Here is a 27,768-nt window from a genome sequence, read left to right as displayed (position 1 = left end):
TTATTATCTTTTAATGATATCTTTTGGGAGGTAGTTCTCCATGGGCCTTTTGTGTTTCTGTACATCTTACAAGCAGAGCCTCTGACTGCCTTTGTTCCACTCTAACTTCACAAGGATGTTTGTCTTGTGAACAGCCGTGGAAGATAGAGGCAGGTTCTAGACTAGAGCAAAGTGTAGGTTTGCTTACTCTACTGTGTAATCAAGATAATATTTTCCTCCAGAGCAAAGCTTAGACAGATGTTCTCATTGATGATTTTGAACAGATTCAAGTTCCCTGCACTCAGGGTTTCTCTCTTCTAAGGCAACGTGAGCAGCTGTCACCTGACCCTCTTCATGTCACCCTCTGGGAAATGGATCCCAGAGAATTGGCGCAAATGCTGATCCTCTGGCACAAATGCTATTGCTGTGAATAATAAGTTGCCCTGTGTCTTTGATCCAGCAATCTTGAGTCTTCTGCCAGCATCCATGAAACTGTGTCAGACTCACTTGTTAGTTTGCAACCAGGGTAAAATCTGAAACCCTTCACAATTCTTGATAGAACCCTAGAGATTGTAACATACATCCTTGACCTTCAGTTCAGTTCAGTTGCTCAGTCGTATCTGACTCTTTGCAACCCCATGGACTGCAGCACGCCAGGCCTCCGTCTATCACCAACTCCTGGAGTTTACTCAAACTCATGTCCATTGAGTTGGTGATGCCATCCAACCATCTCATCCTGTGTCATCCCCTTCTCCTCTCACCTTCAACCTTTCCCAGCATCAGTGTCTTTTGAAATGAGTCAGCTCTTCGCATCAGTTGGCCAAAGTATTGGAGCTTCAGCTTCAACGTCAGTCCTTCCAATGAACATTCAGGACTGATTTCCTTTAGGACGGACTGGTTGGATTTCCTTGCAGTCTAGGGACTCTCAAGAGTCTTCTCCAACACCACAGTTCAAAAGCATCAATTCTCCTGTGCTCAGTTTCTTTATAGTCCAACTCTCATATCCATACATGACTACTAGAAAAACATAGCCTTGACTAGATGGACCTTTGTTGGTAATGTCTCTGTTTTTTAATATGCTGTCTAGGTTGGTCAAAACTTTTCTTCCAAGGAGTAAGTGGAGTAAGCGTCTTTTTATTTCATGGCTGCAGTCACCATCTGCAGTGCTTTTGGAGCCCCAAAAAATAAAGTCTGCCACTGTTGCCACTGTTTGTCCATCTATTTGCCATGAAGTGATGGGACCAGATGCCATGATCTTAGTTTTCTGAATGTTGAGCTTGAAGCCAACTTTTTCACTCTCTTTCACCTTCATCAAGAGGCTCTTTAGTTCTTCTTCGCTTTCTGCCATAAGGGTGGTGTCATCTGTGTATCTGAGGTTACTGATATTTCTCTCTGCAATCTTGATTCCAGCTTGTGCTTCATCCAGCCCAGCATTTCTCATGATGTACTCTGAATATAAGTTAAATAAGCAGGGTGACAGTATACAGCCTTGACGTACTCCTTTTCCTATTTGGTCATCTGTTGTTCCATGTCCAGTTCTAACTGTTACTTCCTGACCTGCATACAGATTTCTCAAGAGGCAGGTCAGGTGGTCTGGTATTCCCATCTGTTTCATAATTTCCCACAGTTTATTGTAATCCACATAGCCAAAGGCTTTGGCATAGTCAATAAAGCAGAAATAGATGTTTTTTTTGGAACTCTCTTGCTTTTTTGATGATCCTTGACCCTACAGAACTATAATTGGCACTTTGACATCTTCCAGAACAATAAAGGGGTCTTAGAACCCTTTAACTCCATTTATCCCCATCAAGACTTCTATGCCATCTATTATTTTTATAGTATTTTTAATTTAAATCCAATAAGACATTATACTCTCAGTATTTACTTAGATTCATTCCCATATTTACCATTTTTATGGTGCTTAATTTTTTTTTTTTTCCTGCCTCTTTGACCACCCACCTAGGGTCAAGATCCTTCTGCCTGAAGAGAATCCATTTATATTTCCTTTTGTTTGGGTCCACTAATGAAACAATCAACCTGTTTGCTTTTCTCTCTCTTTTTATCCTTTGGTGAAATATTTTAATTTCAAATTCATACTTGAAATTTTTTTCTGGGTGTAGAATTCTTAATGCCATTTATTCTCTTTTAATTCTTTAAGGATGTCATCTCATTATCTCATTCCATTGTTGAGCTTGTTGAGCTTCATTGTTGAGTCTCATGCTTGCCTTCTGAAGATAACCTTTTTCCTTTTTCCTTTTTTTAATGTTTTCTCTTTGCATTTTGTTTTTAGCAGCTGTAACGTGGCACATGTGTCAGTTATTGCCACATTACAATATGTTGACCAATATATGTTACTCTCTGTTATTACTATGCAACAGACTCCTCCAAAACTTAGTGGCTTAGAACAGTATGTTACTGCTCAGTCACTTCAGTCGTGTCCGACTCTGTGCGACCCCAGAGACGGCAGCCCACCAGGCTCCCCCGTCCCTGGGATTCTCCAGTCAATAACACTGGAGTAGGGTGCCATTTCCTTCTCCAATGCAGGAAAGTGAAAAGTGAAAGGGAAGTCGCTCAGTCGTGTCCGACTCTTCGCGACCCCATGGACTGCAGCCCACCAGGCTCCTCTGTCCATGGGATTTTCCAGGCAAGAGTACTGGAGTGGGGTGCCATTGTTATTTAGCCCACAGATCCGTGAGTTGAGCGCACCTTAGTGGGAAAGGCTAGTTTGATTCTATTGGGTTGGCCAAAAAGTATGTTTGAACCCAAATGAACTTTTTGGCCAACTCAATACATGGTATTATCTGTGACTTGACTGCATGATCCAGTTCTAAGATGACTAGCAACTGGCAAGTTGGTGCTGGCTGTTGACTGGGAGTTCATTCAGGGTTAAGGTTTCAGGGCTGAGAGTCATCCCCATAGGTGCTTCAGCTTCCCTGCAGTGTGATGGTTGAGTACCAAGAAAAAAGAGATAGAGGCTTCCAGTCTCTGAAAGCCTTGGTCTAAAAACTAGGATAGCATAACTTCCATCATACTGTCTTTGTAAAGCAGTTACAAAGCCAAATTAAAGGATAAAAAGTGAAAGAAAGTTGCTCAGTTGTGTCTGACTTTTTGCAGTCCCATGGAGTGTAGCCCACCAGGCTCCTCTGTCCATGGAATTCTCCAGGCAAGAATACTGGCGTGGGTAGCCATTCCCTTCTCCAGGGGATCTTCCTGACCCAGGGATCAAAACTGGGTCTCCTGCATTGCTGGCAGATCCTTTACCATCTGAGCCACCAGGGAAGATTAAAGAATAAAGACACTGCTCAGTGGCTCAGTGGGAGGAGTGTAAGTGTGGATTTGGTGAGGGGGGTAGATTAGTAATTTAGGATATAGGATATTTTATATCCTATATATATTGGATATTTTAAATTGATGGAATAATGCTTTCCACCAGTTTTGGAAAGTTCATAGTCATTAAGTCTTCAAGTGTGGTTTCGTACAGTTCTCTTTATTTTTAGAAACATTGATGAACCAGTTCTGGTTTTGGTTGCACTGGGTCTCGTTGCTGCGTGCAGGCTTACTCTCGTTGCAGAGGGTAGGTGCCGCTCTCTAGTTGTGGGTGGGCTTCTCACTGTGGCGGCTTCTCTCGTTGTGAGGCACAGGTTCTAGTGCCTGGGCTCCAATAGTTGCAGCACAAAGGCTCAGTAGTTGCCACTCGTGGGCTCTAGAGCACAGGTTTAGTCATCGTGGCACGTAGGTTTAGTTGCTCCACAGCAGGTAGAATCTTCTCAGACCAGGGATTGAACCCATGTCCCCTGCATTGACAGGCAGACTCTTATCCACTGTACCACCAGAAAGGTCTTATATAATTCTTTTTCTATTCCATTTTTGTGGCCCCACCTATCTGTGTGCTAGAGCTTTTCATGATATAGTCTATGTGCTTAGTCACTCAGTCACGTCCGACTTCGTGACCCCACAGACTGTCGCCTGCCAAGCTCCTCTTGCCATGGGGTTTCTATGTCTTTTATCTATTTTCCTGTATTTTCCAAGATTTATCTCTCCATGTTTTATTCTGTTTACTCTCTTCTGACCTATCTTCCTTTTCACTAATTTTCTATTCAGCATTGTCCAATCTGCTATTCTGCCTAGCCACTGGGCTCTTAATTTTGGCTATTGTATTTGTCAGTTCTTCAATTTCCACTTGGTTGGTTCTTGTTTTTAATAGTTTAAGGTGATTTGCCAAAATTGTCTGTTTTGCCCTCTTGAATATTATCACAGTTATTTTGTCTGTATCAGATAGCGTCAGTGTTTGCAGCCCCACCCCACCCCTATTTATAGATCTGTTTCTGTTGTGTATTGTTTCTGTTAGTTTTCTTTCATATTTTCTTATCGCCTCATGGGCCTGGTGAGTTTTGATTACATGCTGGGCCATGGATATGCAGCAGTGCTTGTGGAAATATATGTGATGTTATTTTTTAAAAAAGAAAGAAAAGACCGGAAATCTTTTCAGATAAAAAGGAAGCACCACTTCCATTTAAGGGTGTGTGTGGGAGGAAGGAGAGTCCAGCTGGAGCAGGTCAGTCCACACCTGGAAGCAGGCAAGGACCTGTTTGCGGGGACGCAAGTCTTTGGATTCCATCAAGGGCATGGGCTGAGGGCCTCTTCTGGCTCATGTTCATGTCTTCCTCCTCTGTCCTGGCTCCTCAGACTCTTCCAGCTGGAGACAGAGGCTGACGCCCTGGTGAACTTCCAGCAGTATTCTTCCCAGTTGCCACCCTTCTACGAGAGCTCCACCCACATCCTGCAAGCTGAGGTCCTGCAGCAGCTGACCGACCTCATCCGCAGCCACCCCAGCTGGTCGGTGGCCCACCTGGCGGTGGAGTTGGGCATCCGAGAGTGCTTCCATCACAGCCGCATCATCAGGTGGGCGGGGGACCTGACCAGGTGGGGCGGGAGGGCAGGACCCTGGAGACACTGGGAGTGGGGATGGGGAGTTCTCAGCCCTGCCTCAGTTCCCTCCATAGCATCAGAGGTGGCCCAGAACATTTGACTCAAGAAGGGGGCGGCACTGCCTCTGGGTTGGAGTGGAGGAACGCTGACTGAAGTCAGAGAGCACTGAAACGTTTCCGGAGTGGCTACCAGGTGCCAGGTCCTTGGTCACTGTTTTTGATACACCATGAACTTGAATCCTCTTGACATGTCCACGAGGTGGTGTCACTCTAGTGAGAGGTTATGGGTCTTGTAAGGTCACTCAGCTGACGAGGCTCCAGTGCCTTGGTGTCTCCTTCCAAAGGCTTGTTGCCCTTCTAAAGCCGCAGCACTTTCATTCGTACATCCATTCGGCCAACACGTGTCAGTGGATACCCCTGGTGAGGACCCCGTGCCGGCCAGCGGACTCCAGCTCGCCATCCTGCCCTGAGGTGGCCATGCCTCCAATTTTCCACCTCAGACATCTTGCTTCCGCTCCCAGCCCCAAAGCTCAAAACCCTTCACTGTCCTTTACAGCTTAACCAGCCTGTTTCCGGACGTCACGGTGTTTCATCTCACAATAGTTCTATCCGTTTCCTAGGGCAGGCCTGGCAGGTTTTATTTTTTATAGTTTTGTAGATAAGGTTATTGAAGCCTGGAAAAAGCTTAAGTGAATTGCCCAAGGTTGGTGAGATTTCTGTCTTCTGCGATTCTTTCTACACCACCCCACTGCTCACTTCAGGCTGAGGTGGCCTTCAGGCACGTCCCTCATACACGTGTGCACACTGAACTAAAAATGGAGAAGAAAATGACGTCTGATACAATAACTCGGTGACTCAGCCCTGGGTTTGAAGCAGACGGCTCGAGCAGGGCACGAACGCTTTTGGACTCCTCGCCCACCTCCCTTGAGTGTGCCCTTGGCTTTCTCAGCACCCGCCCACTTGGTGCCACACCTCTCACCCCCCAGCCCTCCCTCCCCTGCAGCTGCGCAAATAACAAGGAGAATGAGGAGGGCTGCACGCCCCTGCACCTGGCCTGCCGCAAGGGCGACACCGAGGTCCTGGCGGAGCTTGTGCAGCATTGCCGCGCCAACATGGACGTCACCGACAACAGCGGGGAGACCGCGTTCCACTACGCGGTCCAGGGTGACAGTTCCCAGGTGCTGCAGGTGAGCAGGCGTGGGGGCCGGGCGACTGGTGCTGGCCACACCTTACGGTGCCCACGGCTGTCTTCGGGACCCTGGGCTCAGGTGTCACTGCCCTACCTTGATCCTTGAGGCCTGAGCTCCTCCATGGTGTGTCTACCCCGCACCCGACTCTTTCCTCTGCAAGCTTGTCACGGAGACACATCCTTGACCCCTTTGGTCCAATGACCGAGGGAAAGTCCTCCAGCCCAGCAAACTGAGCTCGAAGTCCAGACCCGCCCATCAGTTTATCCCAAACACCCGCCATAGGCCTGACCCCTGGGCTGGGTGAATGCATTTCAGCTCCTGCCTTGAGGTGCCCATGGTCCAGCAGGACCTGGGACTTAACTTTTTACAGGAACTCAAGCAAATAAAACTCCATTGGGCTGCTGTGGGCATTTGTGCCAGAGAGGCTCCTTCTGTTAAAGTTTTGATTAGCTGGGCAGAAAAATAAAAAATAAAAGTTGTGGGCGAGTAGATCAAGTGACGAAAAAGCTACCTTCTATATCAGATAGAAGAGACAGAATAGTGGGCTGTATTTTATTGCCTAGAATTAGAAGATTCTTCCAAAGATTATATCCTTGTCTCTGCCCTTGGCATTAGAATGGAACCACATTATTCCAGAAAATGTGGATTCCCGTCTTATGATTAGTGCTCAGCGGGAAGGGAATTCTGCACCCACTGTTGAACTTCACCCTTCCTGAGACCCCGCTGTGGGCCCAGCACAGCGCCACATGGAGCCTGGCTCCAAGCAGAGGGTGGGACACACTCATCAATACCTGTCCTTCATCCCTGGTCTTGTATCTGGCCCTGTACTCAGTGTTATATGTGTTCTAGTTAATTCTCTGTGGATGGGGGCTCTTGTCCTCTCCTCACCAAGGAGACCGAGGTTCAGTGCAGTTAAGAAATGTGCCCAGGGAGGACCACAGAACTGTGAGCGGCAGAACTGTCCTTGAGTCAGGCCTGGATGCCAGCACCTCAGCTTCCCTGCTGCGTCCCCAACCTCTTCTCAGACCCAGCCAATCACAAGGGCCCACAGGGGTCATAATTAACTTCAGGGAGACAACTTTCAGCCACAACCAAGGAAATAAAAGCCTTGCAGTTGTCTTATGAATACTGGTATGTTGTTTTGTTTTCTTTTAAAGAAATTATACCCACACAGAGCAAAACAATATTCAGGCAGGATAGAAGGATATACAGTGAAAAGCAAGTCTTTTACTCCTTCCCAGACCCCCCAGTGCCCATCCCAGATACAACCTGCTTTTAAGTTTCCTGACTGAGAAAATTTTCATGCACGCCAAAGTCGGGCCATACCAGCGCCCCAGCCAACCCTGGCACAGCCAGCTTCTTCCTGGCCCTGGAGCCTCCTTTCTCTGTTGCTTCTCTTAAAGTTCTTGGCTGGGTTCTCACCGAGTCTCACTGGGTTCTTCCCTTCCCCTGAAGCCCCAGAGAGGGACGGCCACGGTGGTGGGTGTTGGGGGAGGGACGAGTGGGGGGCCTCGCTGTGTTTGGCTCTCGCGCCCACCCCACGGTCTTGCTGTCAGCTCCTAGGGAAGAACGCATCCGGTGGCCTGAACCAGGTGAACAACCAGGGGCTGACCCCGCTGCACCTGGCCTGCCAGCTGGGGAAGCAGGAGATGGTCCGGGTGCTGCTGCTGTGTAATGCTCGCTGCAACATCATGGGGCCCGGTGGCTACCCCATCCACACGGCCATGAAGTTCTCCCAGAAGGGGTAAGGCCCCGCCCTGCCCTGCACGGTCCTCTGGGCCTCTTTTCTGTGTGGCCAGTCCTTCCACTCAGGCGAGCAGTGGCCCCCCTCATTAGATGCACGTCAGATCTGAGTGCCAGGGGCTGCCCTGGCACAAAGAAAGTATGAATATCTGATAAATGGGCAGTGGTGGTGGTGTGTGAATCTCAGTCCCCCAGCTCCACCATGCAGGAATAGGACTTTGACAGTTGTTCAGTGATGCACCTGAATTTCTGAACAGGTACCTCCCTCTACCAAACTGGAGAAAAAAATCTTAAACTTTTCAGGGGGTTCCCCTCTCCTGCTCCCCCAGGTGATGCCCCAGTGCAGGAGGCCCCCCTCCCGTGAAGGAGGGTGGATAGATCCTCTACCACCCAAGCCCTTCAGTCTGATCTGAACAGCGCCTTCATGGCTATAGGGCTCTGCGGCTTCTGTGCCCAGCTGGAAGCCTAAGAACATTTGGCATAGGGGCCCCAGATCTCGTCCGCCTTATGCGTCCTCCCTTCCTGGCTGGTGGCACGGCTGAGACGCAGGTGCCAGGGCCTTGTCTTGGGTAGCTCTGGACCACTCTTTTTTTTTTTTAAAAAAAGAAGTTAGCTGTTTTATTTATTTATGATTGTGCCATGTGGCTTGTGGGACCTTAGTTCCCTGGCCAGGGATTGAACCTGCACCCCTTGCGCTGGAAGCATGGAGTCTTAGCTGCCAGGGGAGTCCCTAGACCATTCATTCGTTCCTTTCTCCCCAGCCCTAGAGAGCCCTGTCTCAAGAAAATTCTCCGTGATTGGTGTGTGTGTGTGTGTGTGTGGTGCATGTGGGCGGGGTCGGGTAAAAGAGATGACTGTTTCAAAATCTTACCAAGCAGGTACAGTATCTGGAATGAACGAACGAGTGAATGAGTCAGATGGTCCCTCAGTCCCGGGCACTGTGCTAAGCACTGGCTTACAGAGACGGATGAGAGAAAGTCCAGGTCAGGGGACACAGGAGTCACACAGTGCCTTCCAGTACCTTCCATCTACCTCAGTGCTAGATGAGCATTGAGAAAGAACGGGGAGAGGCCCCCCTTGGGTGGAGGGCAGGCACTCTCACCCTCCTTCAGAGTCTTCCTTCCTTGGGGTTTGCACCCACCTTGCTGGCCTCTGAAGGGCCTTGCTGTCCCCTCAAAGGTATGGTCCAAGCTCAGCAAACCCTCCTTTCCTTGATTCTCAACTCACACAACCAAGACAAACTAGAACTTTCAGAAAGACCTGACCAAATGGTTGGAGACAATCCTAACACCCTCCCCCCACCCCACCCTGGCTTAGTCACCAGGTTACCAAGTTGCTGATCCAAATGGGCACATGTGATGGGTGATGCTCTCCCATACCCAAGGGCTGGCACAGCAGCCCTGCTGCAGCTTGACTTTAGCCACCCTGCTGGCCCCAGGAACCTGCCTGTTCTAGGTTTCTTCCAAGATACTGTCCAGGTTGCTTCCTCCTCCGACACCCGCGGCCACATCCCACGCCTCCTGTGTGGATTGTTGCGCATAAGACAGCACCAGTTGTCTCATCCCTCGGTGTGCTTTGCACGCAGCCACATGCCTCTAGGACCCCCAGGAGGCACATCCCTCTGCCACCACATGGCAGCCCCAGCAGTTGCACTCTGAGAATCACAAGTGTTAGGGTTACTGGGACTGATTCCAACCCAACCCTAATCTGGAGGCCCCTCTGCTGTTGGTGTCAACTCAGCTCAGCTTTGTAGAGAGCTGGATCTGGAAGCTCAAGTTTCACTTCGCCTAACATCTTCAAGCTTCCTTAGTGTCATCACAGGTATCAAAATGCCCCTCCTTTTTAAGGCAGAGTAGCCCTCCATAGAATTAATCTAGCCCACATTCTGCGTAGCCATTCGTCTGTCCATGGGGACTTGCGCTGTCTCCGTCTTTTGGCCACTGGGGATAGTGCTGCAGTCAGCAGTGGCACACAGTGTCTACTGAAGCCCCTGTTTCAGTTCTGCCGATGAGTCTAGGAGTGGAAAGCTGTACTCTTAACCACCCTGCCTACCGCCTCCTACAGGACGCAGTCCCTGCTTGAAACACCAGGGAGGCAGGGGGAAGATGGAGGGCGGCCATGTGCCAGGCCCAGGACCAGGTGCTAGAATATCTTTTATCCTTTAATCCTCCTTTATTCCTCATCCCATCCTGTTAGGACCGTTCCCATGTTGCAGACAGGCTGGGCCACTTTCCAGAGGTCACCAGCAGGAAGCTGGGGCTTAACCTCAAGCCTGTCTAACACTGCAGCCAGCACCAATGAGAGAGATCATTGCTGACTGAAGTCATCAAGGAAGGCTTCCTGGAGGAAGGGGCTTGAGCTATGCCTTGAGGGACTCAGGATACCATTGAAATGCCACGACATGCTTGCTGGTTGGTTTTGTTGCAACTCTGTTTGCAGGAGCTTTCCCTCACCAGTTGATGAAGTCATGACCTCTTTCAACATCAGGTTGCCCCCGCCAGCCTTCTTCATTCCCACATGGCTTCTCTCTCCCCAGGTGTGCTGAAATGATTGTCAGCATGGACAGCAGCCAGATTCACAGCAAAGACCCCCGCTATGGAGCCAGCCCCCTCCACTGGGCCAAGAACGCAGAGGTAGGCAGGGTCTAAGGATGAGCTGGGTGGGCAGGGTTGAGGGTCCTGGAGCCCTTGGTTCCTTAGGTGCCAACAGGAAGGAGGTTCCTGAGAGGCCTCTGAGGATAACACTCAGGGGATTGATTTCACAGTGGGCCCACCAGGCAGGTAAGCCTAAGGAGAGATGACATCCTGGCCTCGCATGGTAACAGTGTCCCCTCCGTGGTCTCCTCATGTGTGAACTGGGGGGTCCATGGCCTACCTTTGGAGGTATCGTGAAGTCAGCAAAGCAGTGCATGAGAAGATTTCTTCATAAATTGTCAAGTACCTTGCAAATCAAAGATGGTGGATGGTGCTGGTGATGGTGGTGCCTCTGACTTCTTCAGAGAGCCTGGCCGAGCATCTCCTCTGAGGCCTGTCCCTGAGCCAGACTCTGACCCCCTGGGAGGATGGAGGCCTCTGATCTCATCTCCAGGAAACACAGTGTACTGGGTGCCCTCAAAGGTCATGGCCTGCTTGTAAATGTGACGGGCCAGGAGGGAAGAGCCTGCCAGCTGCTGTGGGCACCTTCATGCCAGGAGCTAGATGCCAAGTCAGGCCCTCCTATAGGGCTTTTGTTCACTCTGTGAGGTGGGAACTCGCCCCTGCATTTTTCACAGCAGAGGAAACTGAGGTGCGGTGGCCTTTCCCAGCTGACAGTGGGGATGAAGGAAGGCTGAGCTTTGGGCTCAGGTCCATCAGGTTCCAGAGCCCAGGCCCCCCAGGACTGTTGGTGAGCAGGGGTGCGTGTTGCCAAGGCACGGAGAGGGGGTCATGCCTCTGCAGGGTTCCGGGCAGGGTCATAGTGAGTGGGGCAGTTCTGGGGCAGGGCCCAGAGAAACCGTTGCAGAGAAGGATGGGGTCCTGTGAACTCCAGGAAAGGACCCAGAAGCCCCTTTCAAGGCACCACGTCTTCAGCTTTTTGTCCCCTAGTTCCCGAGGGATGTGGAAGGCAAGGTCTGGGGCCACCTGCCACCTGGGCTCTTCCTGCTGCTGAAGCTTTCCAGAGGCCCAAGGCCTGAGGACGTGGCTGTGCCCAGGTGCCATCAGGTGCCAAAGGCCACAGCCACTCTGGCCGCCCAGCTGACCGGGGCTGGGACCCTTATCTCCATAGATGGCCCGCCTGCTGCTGAAACGGGGTTGCGACGTGAACGGCACCAGCTCCGCGGGGAACACAGCCCTGCACGTGGCTGTCATGCGCAACCGCTTCGACTGTGTCATGGTGCTGCTGACCCACGGGGCCAACGCCGACGCCCGAGGCGAGCACGGCAACACCCCGCTGCACTTGGCCATGTCGGTGAGCCCCAGGTTGGCTGCCCATGCGGCAGGGGTCAGGTGACCACCCGGGCCAGGGCAGGGCCCCCTCTGAGTCCAGAATAAAAACCGCTTCCTCTGCACTCCGGGACCTCTCATTCCCATGCCTCCATGTGACATCTGGACACCGTGAGAAGGGAAAATACAGCTCTGGCTACTGACTGTGGCCCTGGGCAACTCACATCACCTCTGCCAGACTTGACTTCCTCATCTGGAGGATGGAGGTGTCGGTACCCGCTTGGCAGAGGTGTTGAGTGGATTCAGTGGTAGACACCCTGTAACTCTATGAGGGATGTCTAAGCAGCACGTGTAAGACCCGGCACGGAGTGAGCATCCCCAGGATGTTCGTTCTCATTCCGGCATCATCAGGGCAAACTTCATCTGCATGTTACTCTTATCTCCCTGGAAGGCTCCAAGCTTCTGGAAGGCAGGCCTGCTTACACATCTTGGTGGCCCATGGCAGGCACTGGTTGCCTTTGCTGGTTTATCATAGAGCACAGTTTCTGCCCTTAGAGCACCTGCAGTCTGGTTAGAAAACTACAGCAAGAACATATTAAATGCAGGGGAGGGAGTGTTATTTGTTACAGGTGTGTGTGTGTGTGTGTGTGTGTGTGATTGTACCCGTAATTCATAAACCATAGGTACCCATAATTCTGTTCAACTGTCTTAGAGTCATAAACTAGGAAATCTCTCTGGGACTCTAAAAGAAGTAGATTTAGGACAAATTCAAAGACATCCTGTTTTATACCAAAGGTCATAATTGTAGAGGGGATGTTGCCCAAGAGGCTGAAACTATAAATAGAATTGTGAACATTTTTAGCACTGAATGGGCCCTTTGAATTATGTAGTTGAACAGTTCTCAAACTTTTTGGTCTGTCTGATCCTTTTATACTCTTAAAAACTATTGAGAATCTCATAGAATTTGTTTATTTGAATTTTATCTATCCATAGTGACCATATTAAAAATTACACGTGAGGGATTTTCAAGATACTGATGAATTCATTTAAAAATAACGATGATTAGGACTTTCCTGGTGGGCCAGTAGCTAAGACTGTGCTCCCAAAGCAGGTTTGACCCTTGGTCAAGGAACTAGATCCCACATGCCACAACTAAAGATTCTGTATGCTGCAACAAAGGTCAAAGATCCCGCATGCCGCAGCTAAGACCTGGTGCAGCCAAAGAAAAAAAGAAAGAAAAATAATCTTTTTTAATTTAAAAAAAACAAGAATGATTTACCAAGCCCATGCTATTTTAAGTAACATATTTATGGAAAATCAACTTTATTTTCCAAAATAGAAAATAATTGAAAACAGTTGGTATTGTTTTATATTTTATAAATCTTTTTAATGCCTGGCTTCAGAGAAGGCATGGATTTTCCGGTCTTCTGCTGCATTTATTCTGTTGCAGTATGTTGTTGAATGTGTTAAAAATATGAGGAAAATCTGGCCTCACATAGATGTGTATATAGTTGGAAAATATAGGTTAACTGTACCTTTTCAGATAATTGTGGATATTCTTTGTTGTTATTCAGTCACTAAGTCATGTCTGACTCTTTGCGACCCCATGGACTGCAGCACACCAGGCTCCCCTGTCCTTCACTATCTCCCAGAGTTTGCTCAGATTCATGGTCTGCACCAAAGCTTGACAAGGGGTAGTTTCTGACGAGTTGAGTGCAGTGAACACTCTGAAGCCATCTCCTTAGACTTTTCACACTTTGTTACAGTCAAATCTATTGGCATCTCTTGCACTTTGCATGGATCTTTTAACCTATGCACGATTCCGTGTCATCTTTGGAAAATACTAGTTTGCTGAGTATCCCCAGCTTCCAAATGTTGACTTGTTTCATTATACAGTCTCAACACTCCCCCACATTTGTAAATATCACTAAGATTTCATCAGAACAGTTTCTAAATTTGGGGAAACCATTGGAGCCCTTCATGGTGTATACCACTTTTCTAGAATTCTAGTTTTTGTTTGAAAGCTTGAGTTTTATCACTGGCACACAATACTGCCAGCTGTTTTTCTTGAAGTGACAGCTCAGTGCATTCATTTTTGAGAAAATGTCTCCTAGATACCCAAAGCTGAACAATCGTAGTTTGCTTGCCAGTCGTTTCTCAAGTGAAAACAGTGTTTCATGAAAAACAAGCAGCTTGTTCCGCTCACGACTCAGTCAGTCACATGGGAATTTTCCTGTGACAACCATCATATTTGGTTATGCCACAGACATGCCATGTGCACGCTCTCCACTTTATGACACTGAAAACACCAGTGTAGGAATGTAGTAAGATTAACACTTCTTAGTGCTTCATCAAGGGACTGGCTTTTTTTTTTTTTTGGCCATACCTTGCAGCATGTGGGATCTTAGTTCCCTAACCGGGGATTGAACCTGTGTCCCCTGAATTGGGAGTTCAGAGGCTTAACCACTGGAGCACCAGGGAAGTCCCCTGAAGCTGGCTTTTTAATGAATGAATTTACTTTTTACTTGAGCACGTGGCAGAGAAGAAAACCATGACAACAGTTAGTCTGTGGACACTGCTTTGCTTCATGCTTAAGGCACCGGGAGTTTTATCCATAGTTGTTTTTACACCGTTGGTACAAAAGTCATCCCTGGGACTTCCCTGGTGGTCCAGTGGCTAAGATGCCTGAGTTCCCAGTACAGGGGCCCGGGGTTGGATCCCTGGTCAAGGAACTGGATCCCGCATGCTGCAAATAACAGTCTGCACGTCATTGTTGTTTAGTTGCTAAATCGTGTCTGGCTCTCTCGCGACCCCATGGACTGCAGCCCACCAGGCTCCTTTGTCCTTGGGATTTCCCAGGGGAGAATACTGGAGTGGATTGCCCTTTCCCTCTCCGGGGAATCTTCGCAGTCTAGGGATTGAACTCACGTCTCTTGCGTTAGCAGGCGGATTCTTAGCTGAGCCACCTGGGAAGCCTAAGAGTTTGCTTGTCACAACTGAAAGATCTCCCATGCCACAACTAAGCCAAAACGAAAAGAAACGATTATATGAAAATAGCCACTGCATAAAGGCAAACAGCATCTTGCTGTTTTTATGAAACGGTTCTAAGCTCTGGAGCCCTCTAAAGGGTCTCCATATTCATGGGGGTCCACACTTCCTACCTTGAGAAGTGCTGACCCAGGCCACTGCTTCCATTCGTGCATCACCTGCATTCCATCTGCACCATTTCTGGCAGATTCATGCACCGCTTTTACAATTATGTACTTAATCGTTGCTTTAAGTTGCCTTGCTTTTGCTGCTGCTGCTTAGTCACTTTGAAAGAAAGTGAAGTGAAGTCCCTCAGTCATGTCCAACTCTTTGCGATCCCATGGACTGTAGCCTACCAGGCTCCTCGGTCTATGGGATTTTCCAGGCAAGAATACTGGTTGTCATTTCCTTCTCCAGGGCATCTTCCCGACCCAGGATCGAACCGGGGTCTCCCGCATTGTAGGCAGACGCTTTACCACTGAGCTACCAGAGAAGCCCTGGCTTGCTTTCAAACTTACTTAAACCTATACTTATTGGAGAAGGAAATGGCAACCCACTCCAGTATTCTTGCCTGGAGAATCCCGGGGATGGAGGAGCCTGGTGGGCTGCTATCTATAGGGTCTCACAGAGTCAGACACGACTGAAGCGACTTTGTAGCAGCAGCAAACCGATACTTGAAGGTTCTTTTATCACCATAGGTGGTAAACCAGGGCCACAGATAAAAGGTAAGCGAAGAAGGAATACATAACTAATAGTTGAAACACACTTTCACCTGTGCCCCTATACCTCCTAATGGGGTGTGAACAGCTGTTTGGAAAACAGCATTCTAGACACACCTCTTCACGCTTTAGGCAAGGGAATCCACCCGAGAGAGAGATGTAAGCCCAGCGCTCAGGTCTCCTGGCGGCCGGCCTGTTGGTGCGTCCTGGGAACTGTGCCCAGCCAGCCCCGCTGCCCCACCTCCAGACGTTCACTGCGCATGCTCTGGGGAGGGGGCTGCCGTCAGGGAAGACATGCTCAGTTTCTTCCTGACTCAACCAGCCCCCTGGACTCAGTGGGAGGGCCTTTCCTTGATCACCTTTTCCTGCTACTCCTGCAAGCGATCAGCAGCTGACCCTTCAGTGTCCCCGTGTCTCTGGGTCAGGGGTCATAGATGCATTGCTTCCTTTGAGAAGGAGCTGGCAGGCTGGGGGAGGGGGATGTCATTCCAGTTTCTACCTGGGTTCTTAGATTCTCACCTACAGGGATACTCATAGGCCTGTTTGTCAGGGCACTGGCCTTCCAACTGTAGACTTTGCAATATGGGATTGACTGCGGGTGGAGGTCAGAAGGGTTTCAGTGTCTCTTCCCATCCTGGTGAAAGGCCCCCCGAGGTGACAGGTTGTGGGGTGAAGAGGCCGAGGTCCTTTCTCTCCACGTGTCCCTGAGCTGTTGCCAATTTCACCGCCCCCCCCTCCATCCCCAACAGAAAGACAACGTAGAGATGATCAAGGCCCTCATCGTGTTTGGTGCAGAGGTGGACACCCCGAATGACTTTGGAGAAACCCCTGCATTCATAGCCTCCAGGATCAGCAAACGTACGTGCTCTGCACTCTGGGACCAGAGTTGGGGGGTGGGGGGCGCAGGGAGGAGGGAGGTCCTAGCCATCAGGTGCCTGCATCCTGTCCACCCCCCCAAACTGTTCCCTGCAGGGAGCACCTAGGAGCGCCTGGGAGGCCCCGAGGGGAAGCTTCTGGTTCCCAAGGACAGGGGCCCTGACCACTAGACTGAGGCCCCTGGGGGCTTGCCAAACCAGTGTCCTCTTCCCTGTGACCTCCACACCCACCTCAGGGTGCCAGGACTTGGGGTGGGGGTGGGGAAGGCAGTGGGAGCAGCCCTCTTCCCCACTCTTGGAGAATTCACTGATGGAATCACTTGTAAGAACAGCCTCAGGCCAGTGCATTGCTGTATGACACGTGTGCCCCCCTCCCCCGCTTGTACACAGGCATGTGCATGACACATGTGCCCCTTGCACCCTGACATGTGCTGCATGACACGTGTGCCCCCCTTGCACACTGGCACGGTGTATGCACTGCGTGCTCACTTGGTGAGGCTTGGCTGCCGGGCTGGAAAGAGCAGATCCTCCTTACCAGCCACTTGGAGCCCTCTGGAAGGTTCTGGGGAGCTGTGGAGGTTGCTGTGGGTGATACCTCATAGTGTGTGCCAGCGAGCGTGCATGTGTGCGCATGTGCGTTTTCAGTGATCCCATCCGGTAGGTAGGAGTAGATACACACTGGCTGGTTCATCCCTGTTGAGCTCTAAAAGCCTTGAGAATTGCTCAACATGGAGCTGGGAGTCCTGCTTTCTTGACTGGCACAGAAGGGAAAGAGGGGGTTCCTCAAACACCAACCTTCTCATCCATGTTCCAAGTTTGAGACCCCAGAAGCTGCTTTGGGTGTAACAAGCTAGAGTCCACACGCTGTGTCAGGGTGGGGCAGGCTCTAGGGCACCCCCGACCCCCCAGGTGGCCTGGGATGGGGGGCCAGGTGCAGAAAGGACCTCTCATTTGCATCTGGTCAGTTTCTGATCCTGTGCCATCTCCCCCTCCCCACACATGACAAGTCGTCACCAGGAAGGCGCTCCTCACTCTGCTGAGAACTGTGGGGGCCGACTACCGCTTCCCACTCACGCAAGGGTTCTCGACGGAGCAGTGCTCCGCGGCAGCTCCCTCCTTCTCCATGGAAAGATCTCATCCCCCACCGATCAGCTTAAACAACCTAGGTAGGCCTGGCCCCTCCCATGCCCCCGCCTCTCCACCTGGTTCCCAGGTCCCTGGGTCAGGCAATCCCGAAAGAAAGAAGGAAATGGGGCCCAGTGAAGAGGTTGTTCAAGGAAGCAAGGGGCGATGGGCAGCATTTGTCAGCCTTGGGGGGCAGCCAGCAACGCATAGAGTCCGGAGACTGGTGGGGTCCCTGGCTAATGGCCTGTGGTCAGTTTCCTCTGACAGGGTTCCTTGGACACCTATAAGGTGGGTGCTTTGTTGACCTCTCTATGCCCTGGGAGCTCAGGTGGGCAGCAAGGAGTGCTCTTGGGGGCTCAGAGCTGTTGGGGGTTCTCTGGCTTCTACCAGGAGCCTTTCTGCCACGTTGCTGCATCTCCATCAGGCCTGGGGCCGCTGTGCTCCTCTTCCAGCCCCTTCAGTGACCTACTGGCCAGGCAATTAGCATCTGCCCCTGTGCATCCTCGGTATCCATGGAGATAGCCCCCAAGGAGGCAGAGACCTTCTCTGGGCTTCCTGTGGGCCTGGCCCACCCTGAACCCTGGATTGTTTAGGAGTAGGGGTTCCCTGAACAGGGCAGCCAGGGACCAATCCTTCACAAGCCGGCACTATTCTTAAACTCTTGGGGAATCAGACACCAGCATCTTTAGACAGGATAGCCTGGCCAACCCTGAACTCAGGACAGGGCAGAGCGGGCAGCCACAGCTAGTCCCTCTGGCTCTGCCTCTCTCCCCACCGCCCCTCCTCCCCGCCCCCCACCCCCATCATTCTCTCTCAATCTTACAGGCAATCAGTCACCCAAGCCAGGCTGGATGGTGGGCCTGGGGCGCGGCATCAGATGGGTAATGCCCTGGGCCTAGAGGAGCCGCAGGGCCTGCTGTGCCCTGAGTTAGATGCAGCTCTAGTCCCCTCTTCTCCTTTGTCTCAGCCGCATGTCCCGCTCCCTGGCGCTCTGTCCACCACCTCTCCCGGCCAGGCTCGTGCTTATCTCGTCCACTCTAGCCCCTTGCCCTGGTGAGGGGGAGACACATTACCTGGAAGCCTGCTGTCCTGCTTCGCTGCTTCTAAGACTCCATGCACAGCGGTGGGACAGCCTGTCAGAATCTGGATGGCGAGGCCCTGCGGGGCCAGGCTGCTTGTCAGGAGAGCAGCTAATGCATTCGTTGGGCGCCGGGTGGGCCTCAAACCCAGGCAAAACATGCATGCTGCGGGTGAGGGCACCACTCTGAGGCCGCTGAGGAAGTTTCCAGACCTGGGATCAGAACAAGAGGTGTCTGGGAAGCAGTCGGGCTATCTCTGTTCCTTCAGGGAGTCACACCCCGGTGAGTGTCCCGACTCAGCCCTTTTGGCTAGACGGAGCCTCATCTGTAAATCGGGGATAAGGATTCTGGAGAAGGTGGTTGTCCGCAGCACCGGCTGGCATGCATGAAGAAACGCTCTCTGAAGTGCATACACAGCACACGGGGCAGGGGTGCTTGTGCTTCGGGGCTCTGGGGGGAAAATACAGGAAAATCGAGAGCTTGCCAGGCAGGGTGGGGGGCCGTGCCCGGAGCAGTGGGGTCCCCTCCACATTCCAAGCCCACTGCTCCCCAAGGGGCCAGTTGTATTCCGGGATGAAGAGCCCTTGCAGGGAGTGGGAGGCAGATGTTCCCACCAGGGACAGAGGGGTGAGGGCACAGCCCCAGGTTTGCCCCCAGGACCCGCTGGAGGGGGGACTAGCACCTGCTTGGCCCCTGCCCACCCTGCCCTGTGCCCCACAGAACTGCAGGACATTACTCAGATCTCCCGGGCCCGGAAGCCAGCCTTCATCCTGAGCTCCATGAGGGATGAGAAGCGGACGTGAGTGTTGGGGATGGGCCGGGCGGGGGTGGGGGGCGGTGCACACGTGCGAGGCCTCTGGTGGGCTGCCCAGTGGGCTTGGGACTGTTGTCTAGTCTGCATCTGGCTCTGTGAGGTGGCTCGTGCCCTCTGCAGTTCACAGCAAAGAGACTGAGTCTTCAGAGAGCCTGGGTCTGCTTCATCAATCGCCCTGCAGGCTCCCGGTCACACGATGGAGCTGGCTGCGGCCCTGTCCCTTCTCTCCGCGCCCCTGTCCCAGGTCGTCGGGGGAGCTGGCCAAGATCTCCTTTGGAAAGAGCCCTCAGCGGCGTCAGTGCTGAGCCTGCTTCCCTCCGATGCCACCCGCTCCCTACCCTCCCTCCCTCCAACAGCCAGTAGGAGTAGGGCTGGTGTCCCAATCTCCTGCTGTCCACCCAGCCCCATTCTAGGAGGCAGGCCAGGGTGATGGTGCAAAGCGAGGCCCAGACCCTGTCCCCGCGCACAGTCCCTGGTGACCACGGTTGTCAGAACCCGTGCCCGCCAGCTCAGCGAGTTCCCAGGACAAACATGCCTCCTTTCGGCTGTACTCTCTCCACCCTTCCCTTTAGTAATAGAGGTGGTTTATCTGTTCTCTCCAGTATTCTTGCCTGGAAAATCCCATGGACCACAGAGCCTGGTAGGCTACTGTCCATGAGGTCGCAAAGAGTCGGACACGACTGAGCGACGTCACTTTCACTTTTCACTTTATCTGTTCTCTATTTTTGTTTTTATTTTTTTTTTTTTTTACTATCCTGTGTTCCTAACAGCCTTCCTCGGGAGGCACTCATTAGTAACCTTGCTTGGCAGATGCAGAACGTGAGGGGAAGTCACTTGCTCGAGGTCACACAGAGTTGGTGTCAGAGCAGCCCGGGGCTTCCGCAGTGTGCCCTTTCTGCTCCCCGCGGGCTCTCTCCTAGCCGCACCCCTGTGGCCGCCCCTGCAGGGAAGGCTCTTCCCTCCTGGAAGCAGAGGTAGCCCCGGCTCCCGGGACCCGGCGGCCATATCGGTGGTTCCGCCTCACCTCTGAAGGGTTGGCTTCCCCTCAGAAGCTGTCGCCCACTCGTTTCCTCAGCCACCCTGGAACATGCACCCTGGGAGTGCGCCTGATCTAGCAGCCTTCTCACACTTCCCTCCTTGCACCCCTACAAACACACCCCCCCCACCAGTGCAGGGGCCGAGGGGTACCCGAGGGAAGACCAACAGGTCCCTTCCAGTGAGAGGAGGGAGGATGCAGATGCTCCAGCAGGGCCAGGGGAGTCTGCACAGCCCCAGGAGCCTCCCTTTCCCCCAGAGGAGGAGTGAGGAGAGTCAGGACATGCCTGTGGGGCCCTCCCGGCGCTGGTCTACGAACCGCACAGCTTAGCCCTGCTTCCTCCGAGTTGATCCCGCCTTTGCCAGCCCTACATCTTCAGAAGGGTCTCTTGCCCATTTTCTCCAGCCTCCCTGGTCAAGGGTCCCACAGGCCTCCAGCGACAGCACAGCCTGTTCTGCCGCGTTCCGGGCTTGCTGCAGGGCTGGGCAGCTTGTCCAGGAAAAGATGAGGGAGCCCGGAGGCGGGCGTCACAGACTCCCACATTTACCAGCTGTGGGGGAGACAGACCCAGGTGTCTGCTGAGGTGGTACCTGGCCAGAAGGTCTTACCCACCCCCCGCTGCCCTTACCTGCCTGGATCCTCTTTCTGTTGCACCTCTGGTCTCCTGGAGTCCCGTGTTTATTCCTGGACTGACTGTGCTGCCCACCCCTGGCCCCCACCCCCAAGCCCCAGTAGCACGTGGGCTCCAGGGCTTGGTCTCCAGGGCTCAAGCTGCTGCCACCGGGCAGATGCTCAGGGACACGGCCCACAAAGTGCCGGCTGTAATAGGACCCTCTTCTCTCACACTGCTGTTCCCACCACAGCCACGACCACCTGCTCTGCCTGGACGGAGGGGGCGTGAAAGGCCTCGTCATCATCCAGCTGCTCATCGCCATCGAGAAAGCCTCGGGCATCGCCACCAAGGATCTCTTCGACTGGGTGGCGGGGACCAGCACCGGGGGCATCCTGGCCCTGGCCATCCTGCACAGTGAGGGCCGCCCCTGGGCTGTGGGGCAGGATGGGGTGGGGCTGAGACCGGCCCTCCGATTTGGCTGAGTTTGTTTTCAGAGCTTTGCAGAGGTCATGGAGGAGGGGAGGACCCGAAAGGCCTCTGTCGGTTTGGGTGGGGTGGTGGTGGGTGGGTGGCGTAGAGGTTGTTGGCGTCTGAGGCTGGAAGGAGAAGGGCTGAGGGTGGGCCACGGTGATGCCCTCCTAGCCGCAGAGGACAGAGCTGGGTCCCCTCCCTTTCAGTGTTAGGAGCCACCTTGAGTCACAAATGCCAGCGCCCTGGTCTGCGCACTTCACTTTACCCCAGGGACATGGAGGCGCTGGGAGAGGGGTGGCCCTAAGTCACGCAGCCCACCCCAGCAGGTGCTGGCCTAGGAGTCCCCAGGGCTCCCAGTCCAGAACATCCCACGGCCACAGGCAGTCTGCTCTCACTGCAGCTTCACCGAGGTGATGGGGGCACTTTGCTTGCTGGACAGACCTCGGGTTAGGCCTTATCTCAACTCACGCGATGTCTCGTTCATGGAGCTGCTGTCTGGCTGTGCGATGCTGCCTATAGGGGGCCCTCTCGGAGCCAGCTACCACCCCGCGGGAATTACCTCAGCACCCCTGACCAGGTCGGGTTCCAGGCCCTCCAACTCGTCCTCCAGACCTGAAGGCACCAGGAGAGGGCCCTCCACCTCCTTGACATCAGCCAGGCCTGTGCTCGGTGCCAGGGGGCAGGACGGGGCACGCTCCACCTCAGGGAGCCCCTGGGCATTAGGTGTTCACTGTGAGAGGAGGCTGTGGCCTCCAGCATGTGGGGGGACAGGGGACACGGCCAGCCCAGGAGGTGGCCTAGAGGAGGGTCCATGGAGCTCCAGGAAGAGGAGGGTTGTCAGCCAGCGGCTGCTGGGACCTCTCTTCCCAACCTCTGGGGCCCCATGTCCCTTCTCTGGTTTTCCCTGAGATAAGGACCAGTTCGGGGCCGGCCTTTGCCCCAGGGGTGAGGTGTCATGAGGTCTGGGGGTGGGGCAGAGTGGGCGCAGGTCCTCGCTTCTCCTCCAGAGAGGGTCACGTCCTTCTTCAGGGGATGTTTATCCCCCATCCAGGGTCTTCAGGCTACCAGGGGCTATGGGAGGTATCTGAGAAGTCACCTAGTTTATCCTCTCCAGGGGGCAGAAGCCCCCACCTCTGTAGTCCCCTGCTTGCGCACCCCTGGCCTGACTGAGGGGTGCTTAGTGGTTTCCTCGTCCCATGAGGTGCAGCCTGCCCCGGGACACTGTCTGTTCTCACGGGACAGGGCTGGTCCTTCTATTCTGTGACAGATGGGGTGGATCTAGATGTATAAGCTTTTACACTTTCGGGGCCCATCATTAAAGAAAAAAACACAAATTACAAATATAAAATTAAGTACCGAGTCGTGGAGCCACTGAAGGGGATTTCTGCCTGTGTAGGAAGTTGCAGAGGAGGGTCCCAGGAGCCCCGGCTCAGTCGGTGCCCCCTCCCAGTCCCGGTTCCTGTGCCAGGCCCTCTGTCAGGGCAGCCCTTGCATCTTCTCCCCACTTCTGCCCTCCTCGTTCCCAGGCAAGTCCATGGCCTACATGCGTGGTGTGTACTTTCGCATGAAGGATGAGGTTTTCCGGGGCTCTCGGCCCTACGAGTCGGGGCCCCTGGAGGAGTTCCTGAAGCGGGAGTTTGGAGAGCACACCAAGATGACGGACGTCAAGAAGCCCAAGTAAGCCTCCCGGGTGGGACGTGGGCAGCTTTGGTGCCAGCCGTGCACCCCTTTTGGCCCTTCCTGGGGCAGAAGGCTCCCTGCCCTGGTCTGATTAAAGCTGAGCAGGGAGGGGTGGGGGGGAGCTGGGGAACACAGGTGCAGAACACCTTCCACCCGTGTCTGATGCTTTTCCATCCACACAGCACATCCCTGGGTCAGAGCCGGTTGATTCTCGTCCATCACACACATACTTGCTGAGCATGGCTCTGCGTGTGTGTGTGTGTGTGTGTGTGTGTGTGTGTGTGTGAGATGTGGCGATGCAGCCATCAGGTGGGAAGGCTTATGATCTGATTGGGAGATAACTGACCTAAAAAAATGGCAACCATGCAAAGTACCATGTGCTTAAGAGGTTCCAGAAGAACCTTCAGTACCTGCACTTCTTTGTAGTATTTATTTTTCCATCCTGGAATTACTTGATTTTCTGCCTCATGCCACGTTTGCCTGCCAGACTGTGAGCTCCCTGAAGCAGGAATGTGACTGTCTTGTTTTTCTGTAGCCCCAGCATTTAGCACAATGCCTGCCCCAGAGCAGGCCCCTGAAAAGTGTTCAGCGACTGAGTCTCTGTGGGACCAAGAAGGGGAGAAGGGACTGTGGACAAAGTGGTCAGGGAGGGCTTCCTGGAGGAAGTGAAGTGTGAGCAAGCTCTGGAGGGTTAGGAGGATTTCTTTTCATAATAAAGCTTTTTTTTTTCCCCCATTTAAGAATAATGCATAGTCTTTTAAGAAAATTTGGAAGATATGAAAGTAAAAAGAAGAGAAAATATATCATCCATGATTTATTAACTGAAAGATAATGTTTTGAAAAATGTTTTCTGTATATTTTATCCTAGACATTTTTTTTCTGTTTTATGGTGAAATAGAACATTTAGAAAAGTACATTAAAAAGTTCTGTGAATAAATCTAAAGCAGACACCCATGTATGACCACCAGCCAAGGCCAAAATGTGTGCCCTGCCCCCATCACAGCTCCTTCTCCCCACCGCCCACGAGGGTAACCGCTATCTTGACTGGTGTGAACTGGATTTCCCAGATTTTCTATCTAGTTCCGGCACCTGAATGCAGCCTCCAGCATGGTTCAGTCCTGCCTGTCTCTGGGTTTGAATGGAATCATTTTGTGTTTTATCCTTCCTTTCCTCAATGCCACATTGGTCAGCCTGGTGCCTGCTGTTGGGTGAAGCTCTGTGCTTCATTCGTTCTCATTGCTCATGTGACTACACCCCCATGGTTTATTTCTCCAAACACCTTTGATGGGCCCTTGGGTTCTTTCCTGTTTGGACCTCTTGAGTCTTCAGTGGACATTTTGGGCCTCGTTTTCTGAGCCTGTGGGACACATGCCTAGGAGTAGAGCTGCCAAGTCTTGGAGGAGGCATGGTCTCAACCCTTTGATTCTGCCCCGTGGTTTTTCAAAGTGTTGGTTACTGTTTCCACTCCCCTTAGGCATGTTTGAGAGTTCCTGGTGCTCTACATGGGCTTGCCAGGTGGTGCCACTGGTAAAGAACCTGCTTGCCGATGCAGGAGACCTAAGAGACTTGGGTTCAAAATTCTGGGTTGGGAAGATCCCCTGGAGGAGGGCATGGTAACCTACTCCAGTATTCTTGTCTGGAGAATACCATGGACAGAGGAGCCTGGTGGGCTACTCCATAGGGTCGCGAACTGAAGTGACTTAGCATGCACGCATGGTGCTCTGCATTCTTGCTAACAATGATGATTGTCAAAGCAATTTATCTTTGTAACATTTATATCTTTATAAACTGGGGGAGGGCTATAAGGTGCTGTCTCTGTTGGTTTGAATTTTCATTTTTCTGATTAACTTTTTCTGATTAACATTTTTCTGATGTTGAACACCTTCTCATATGTTTAAAGGCCATCTGGATTTCTTCTTTTGTAAAGTTCCTGTTCAAGTGTTTTACTCATTTTTGGCACAGTTGAGTTGGGTGATTTGGGGGTTGTGAGGCTTCCTAATTATCTTTTTTATGTTTTGAAACCTAGGCCTTTGATGGATACATGGATTTGGAATCTCCCATTCTAGGCTTGTCTTTTCACTCTCCTTACAGTGTTTTGTTGATCAACAGATGTTCTTAATGCAGTAGAATTTATAAATATTTTACTTTTTATGACTTGTGCTTTTCCTATCCATTCAATAACCCTTTCTAACTGGAAGCAGGAAGTTTGTCTCCTGGGTCTAGTCGTGAAGCTCCCTCGTTCTGCCTTTTATCAATCAAAGTCTTTTATTAACTTAGGTCTTTTAGCAACCTGGAATTGATTTTTATATCAGGAGAGATCCAATTTCTTGTTTTCCACATGAACAAACAGTTTCCCCCAGCCTCACTGGTGAAAAGTCTGTCTTTCCCTCCATATTGCAGGCCTTGATCCTTCTTGGGTCTGTTTTTGACCACGGAGTCCTAATTGTACAGCAAGTTCATAGCAGGGCTTCCCACCGTGTCCTTCTTCGGGGCTATTCTTGAAGGCTCTTTAGAGAAGTGGTTAAGAGCATGGACCCTGATGTTTCCTTTTCTCAGAAATGGGAATGATATACTACCTGCTTCCCAGGGCTTTCATGAAAAGTAAAAGCATTACATTTATAAGAGCAGCACCTCGCGCGTAGGGGTGCTGTGTAGCGTACGGTTATTTGTTGCTGTTTGCACTTCCACAGAAACTGTATCAGTGGAATCAGACTGTCAAATTCTACAGAAAAGCAAATCCTGTTGGGATTTTTATTGTGATTACATTGAGTCTGTATGATTACTCTTTTACTGAAGTATATTTGGGGCTTCCCTGGTGGCTCAGATGGTAAAGAATCTGCCTGCAATGTGGGAGATCCAGGTTCAATCCCTGGGTCGGGGAGATCCCCTGGAGAAGGGAATGGCAGCCCACTCCAGTATTCTTGCCCGGAGAATCCCTCGGACAGAGAAGCCTGGCGGGCTACAGTCCACGGGGTCGCAGAGAGTCAGGACTGAAAGGCTATACCGTGACTGCTGCTAAACCTGCTTTACAGTGCTCCATTAGTTTCTGGTATTCAGCAAAGTGACTCAGCTACACACGCCCACCCACACACGCCCTTCCATTATGGTTTATTTCAGGACATTGAACATAGTTCCCTGTGCTATACAGTGGGATCCTGTCGCTTACTTTAGATACAATGATTTGTTGTAAACTTATTTAGGGGAGAATTGACACGTTAAAACACTGAGTCTTCCAATTAAAGAATATAGGAAAACATTCCATTTGTTTTTAGTTTCTTAGTACAGTTTTAAAATTTTATCTATAGCGATCTTACGCATGTGTTATTCTTAGGTACCTGCATATATTTTATGCTACTGTAAATTACGCATTTTTAAACATTTCATTTTCTAATTGTGACTTGCATTTAGAAATACCATTTGTTTATTTTTTAAATTTTAATTGTGGCGAGATACATATAAAATTAACTCTTAAACATTTTTTCCCTTTAACCACTTTTTTTCTCTTTTTTTAGTTCCACCAGTTTATTACTACCAACCCATCACCCTCCACCCTCATGCACACATGCTGTCATGTAACTCCATGGACTGCAGCCGCCAGGCTTCTCTGGCCATGGACTTTTCCAGACAAGAATACTGCAGTGGGTTGCCATTTCCTTCTCCACCTTTAACTACTTTTCAATTCAGTAGTGATAAGCATATTCACATTGTCCTGCAGCTACTCTCCTGAACTCTTTCATCTTGTAAAACTGAAATTCTGTACCCATTAAAGAGCAGCTCCCCATTCCTCCCCTTCCCCAGCCCCCGTCATCTACCATTCTACTTTCCGTCTGCATGAGTTGACTCCTCTAAGTGCGTCATGTAAGTGGGACCATACAGTGTCTGCCTTTTTAAAACTGGCTTATTTCACTTAGCATAATATCCTCAAGGTTCATACATATTTCAGCATGTGACAGATTTTCCTTGTTTTTAAAGACTGAGTAATATTTTGTTGCATTTATAGACCACATTTTCTTGATCCATTCATCTTTTGATGGGCATCTGGTTCGTTTCCATCTATTAGCTACTGTGAATAATGCTGCTGTGCACCTGAGGGTGTGTGTGTGTGAAAGTCGCTCAGTCGTAACCATATCTATCTCTGCTTTCACTTCCTGGTGCCTTTTGCAGAGAGGATTCTTGCGGGCTCAAATCACTCAAATACACTAACTTTTAAACAGCATATATATAATGTTTATTTATTTATTTGGCTGCACTGGGTCTTACTTGTGGCACACAGGATCTTTTTTTTAGTTACGGCATGGGAATTCCTAGTTGCGACATGTGGGATCTAATTCCCTGACCTGGGCTCAAACCTGGGCCCCCTGCACTGGGAGAGCAAGCGGAGCCTTGGCCACTGGACCGCCAGGGAAGTGTCTCTATGCTCGTATTTCGTTAGGATTTTCGTATCCATGTTCATGAGTAAGATCGACCTGTTTATTCCCATTTTTAGGTTGCAGGGTTTTGATTTCAAGGGAGTATCTCTCTCTGTCTCTCTCTCTTTTTTTTTTCTGTTTTCCAGAAGAGTTCATA

The 27,768-nt window shown here is 51.2% G+C and overlaps 1 protein-coding gene across 14 annotated transcripts in view; it reads left to right on the top strand.

The window, feature by feature from the left end:
- PLA2G6 (phospholipase A2 group VI) overlaps nt 1–27,768 on the top strand; it is a 58,774-nt gene that overhangs the window by 20,065 nt on the left and 10,941 nt on the right. For 4 of the 14 annotated variants that reach the window (XM_086402787.1, XM_086402788.1, XM_086402790.1 and 1 more), the window contains 10 exons: nt 4,666–4,881; nt 5,911–6,094; nt 7,654–7,841; nt 10,377–10,473; nt 11,606–11,788; nt 16,259–16,367; nt 17,392–17,550; nt 19,309–19,387; nt 21,302–21,465; nt 23,049–23,199. In XM_086402787.1, the coding sequence (XP_086258913.1) occupies nt 4,666–4,881; nt 5,911–6,094; nt 7,654–7,841; nt 10,377–10,473; nt 11,606–11,788; nt 16,259–16,367; nt 17,392–17,550; nt 19,309–19,387; nt 21,302–21,465; nt 23,049–23,199 (1,530 nt within the window). Of the gene's footprint in view, nt 1–4,665; nt 4,882–5,910; nt 6,095–7,653; nt 7,842–10,376; nt 10,474–11,605; nt 11,789–16,258; nt 16,368–17,391; nt 17,551–18,334; nt 18,586–19,308; nt 19,388–19,522; nt 19,675–21,301; nt 21,466–23,048; nt 23,200–27,768 lie in introns of those variants that run through there. The other 10 variants (XM_086402791.1, XM_086402792.1, XM_086402793.1 and 7 more) reach the window with 5 other exon arrangements.

The sequence above is a fragment of the Bos grunniens genome, chromosome 5 (genome assembly GCF_055505025.1).
Source record: "Bos grunniens cultivar Pamir isolate PY7600 chromosome 5, Bosgru_T2T1.0, whole genome shotgun sequence".
NCBI lineage: Eukaryota > Metazoa > Chordata > Mammalia > Artiodactyla > Bovidae > Bos > Bos grunniens.
This window is presented reverse-complemented; position numbering and strand designations above follow the sequence as displayed.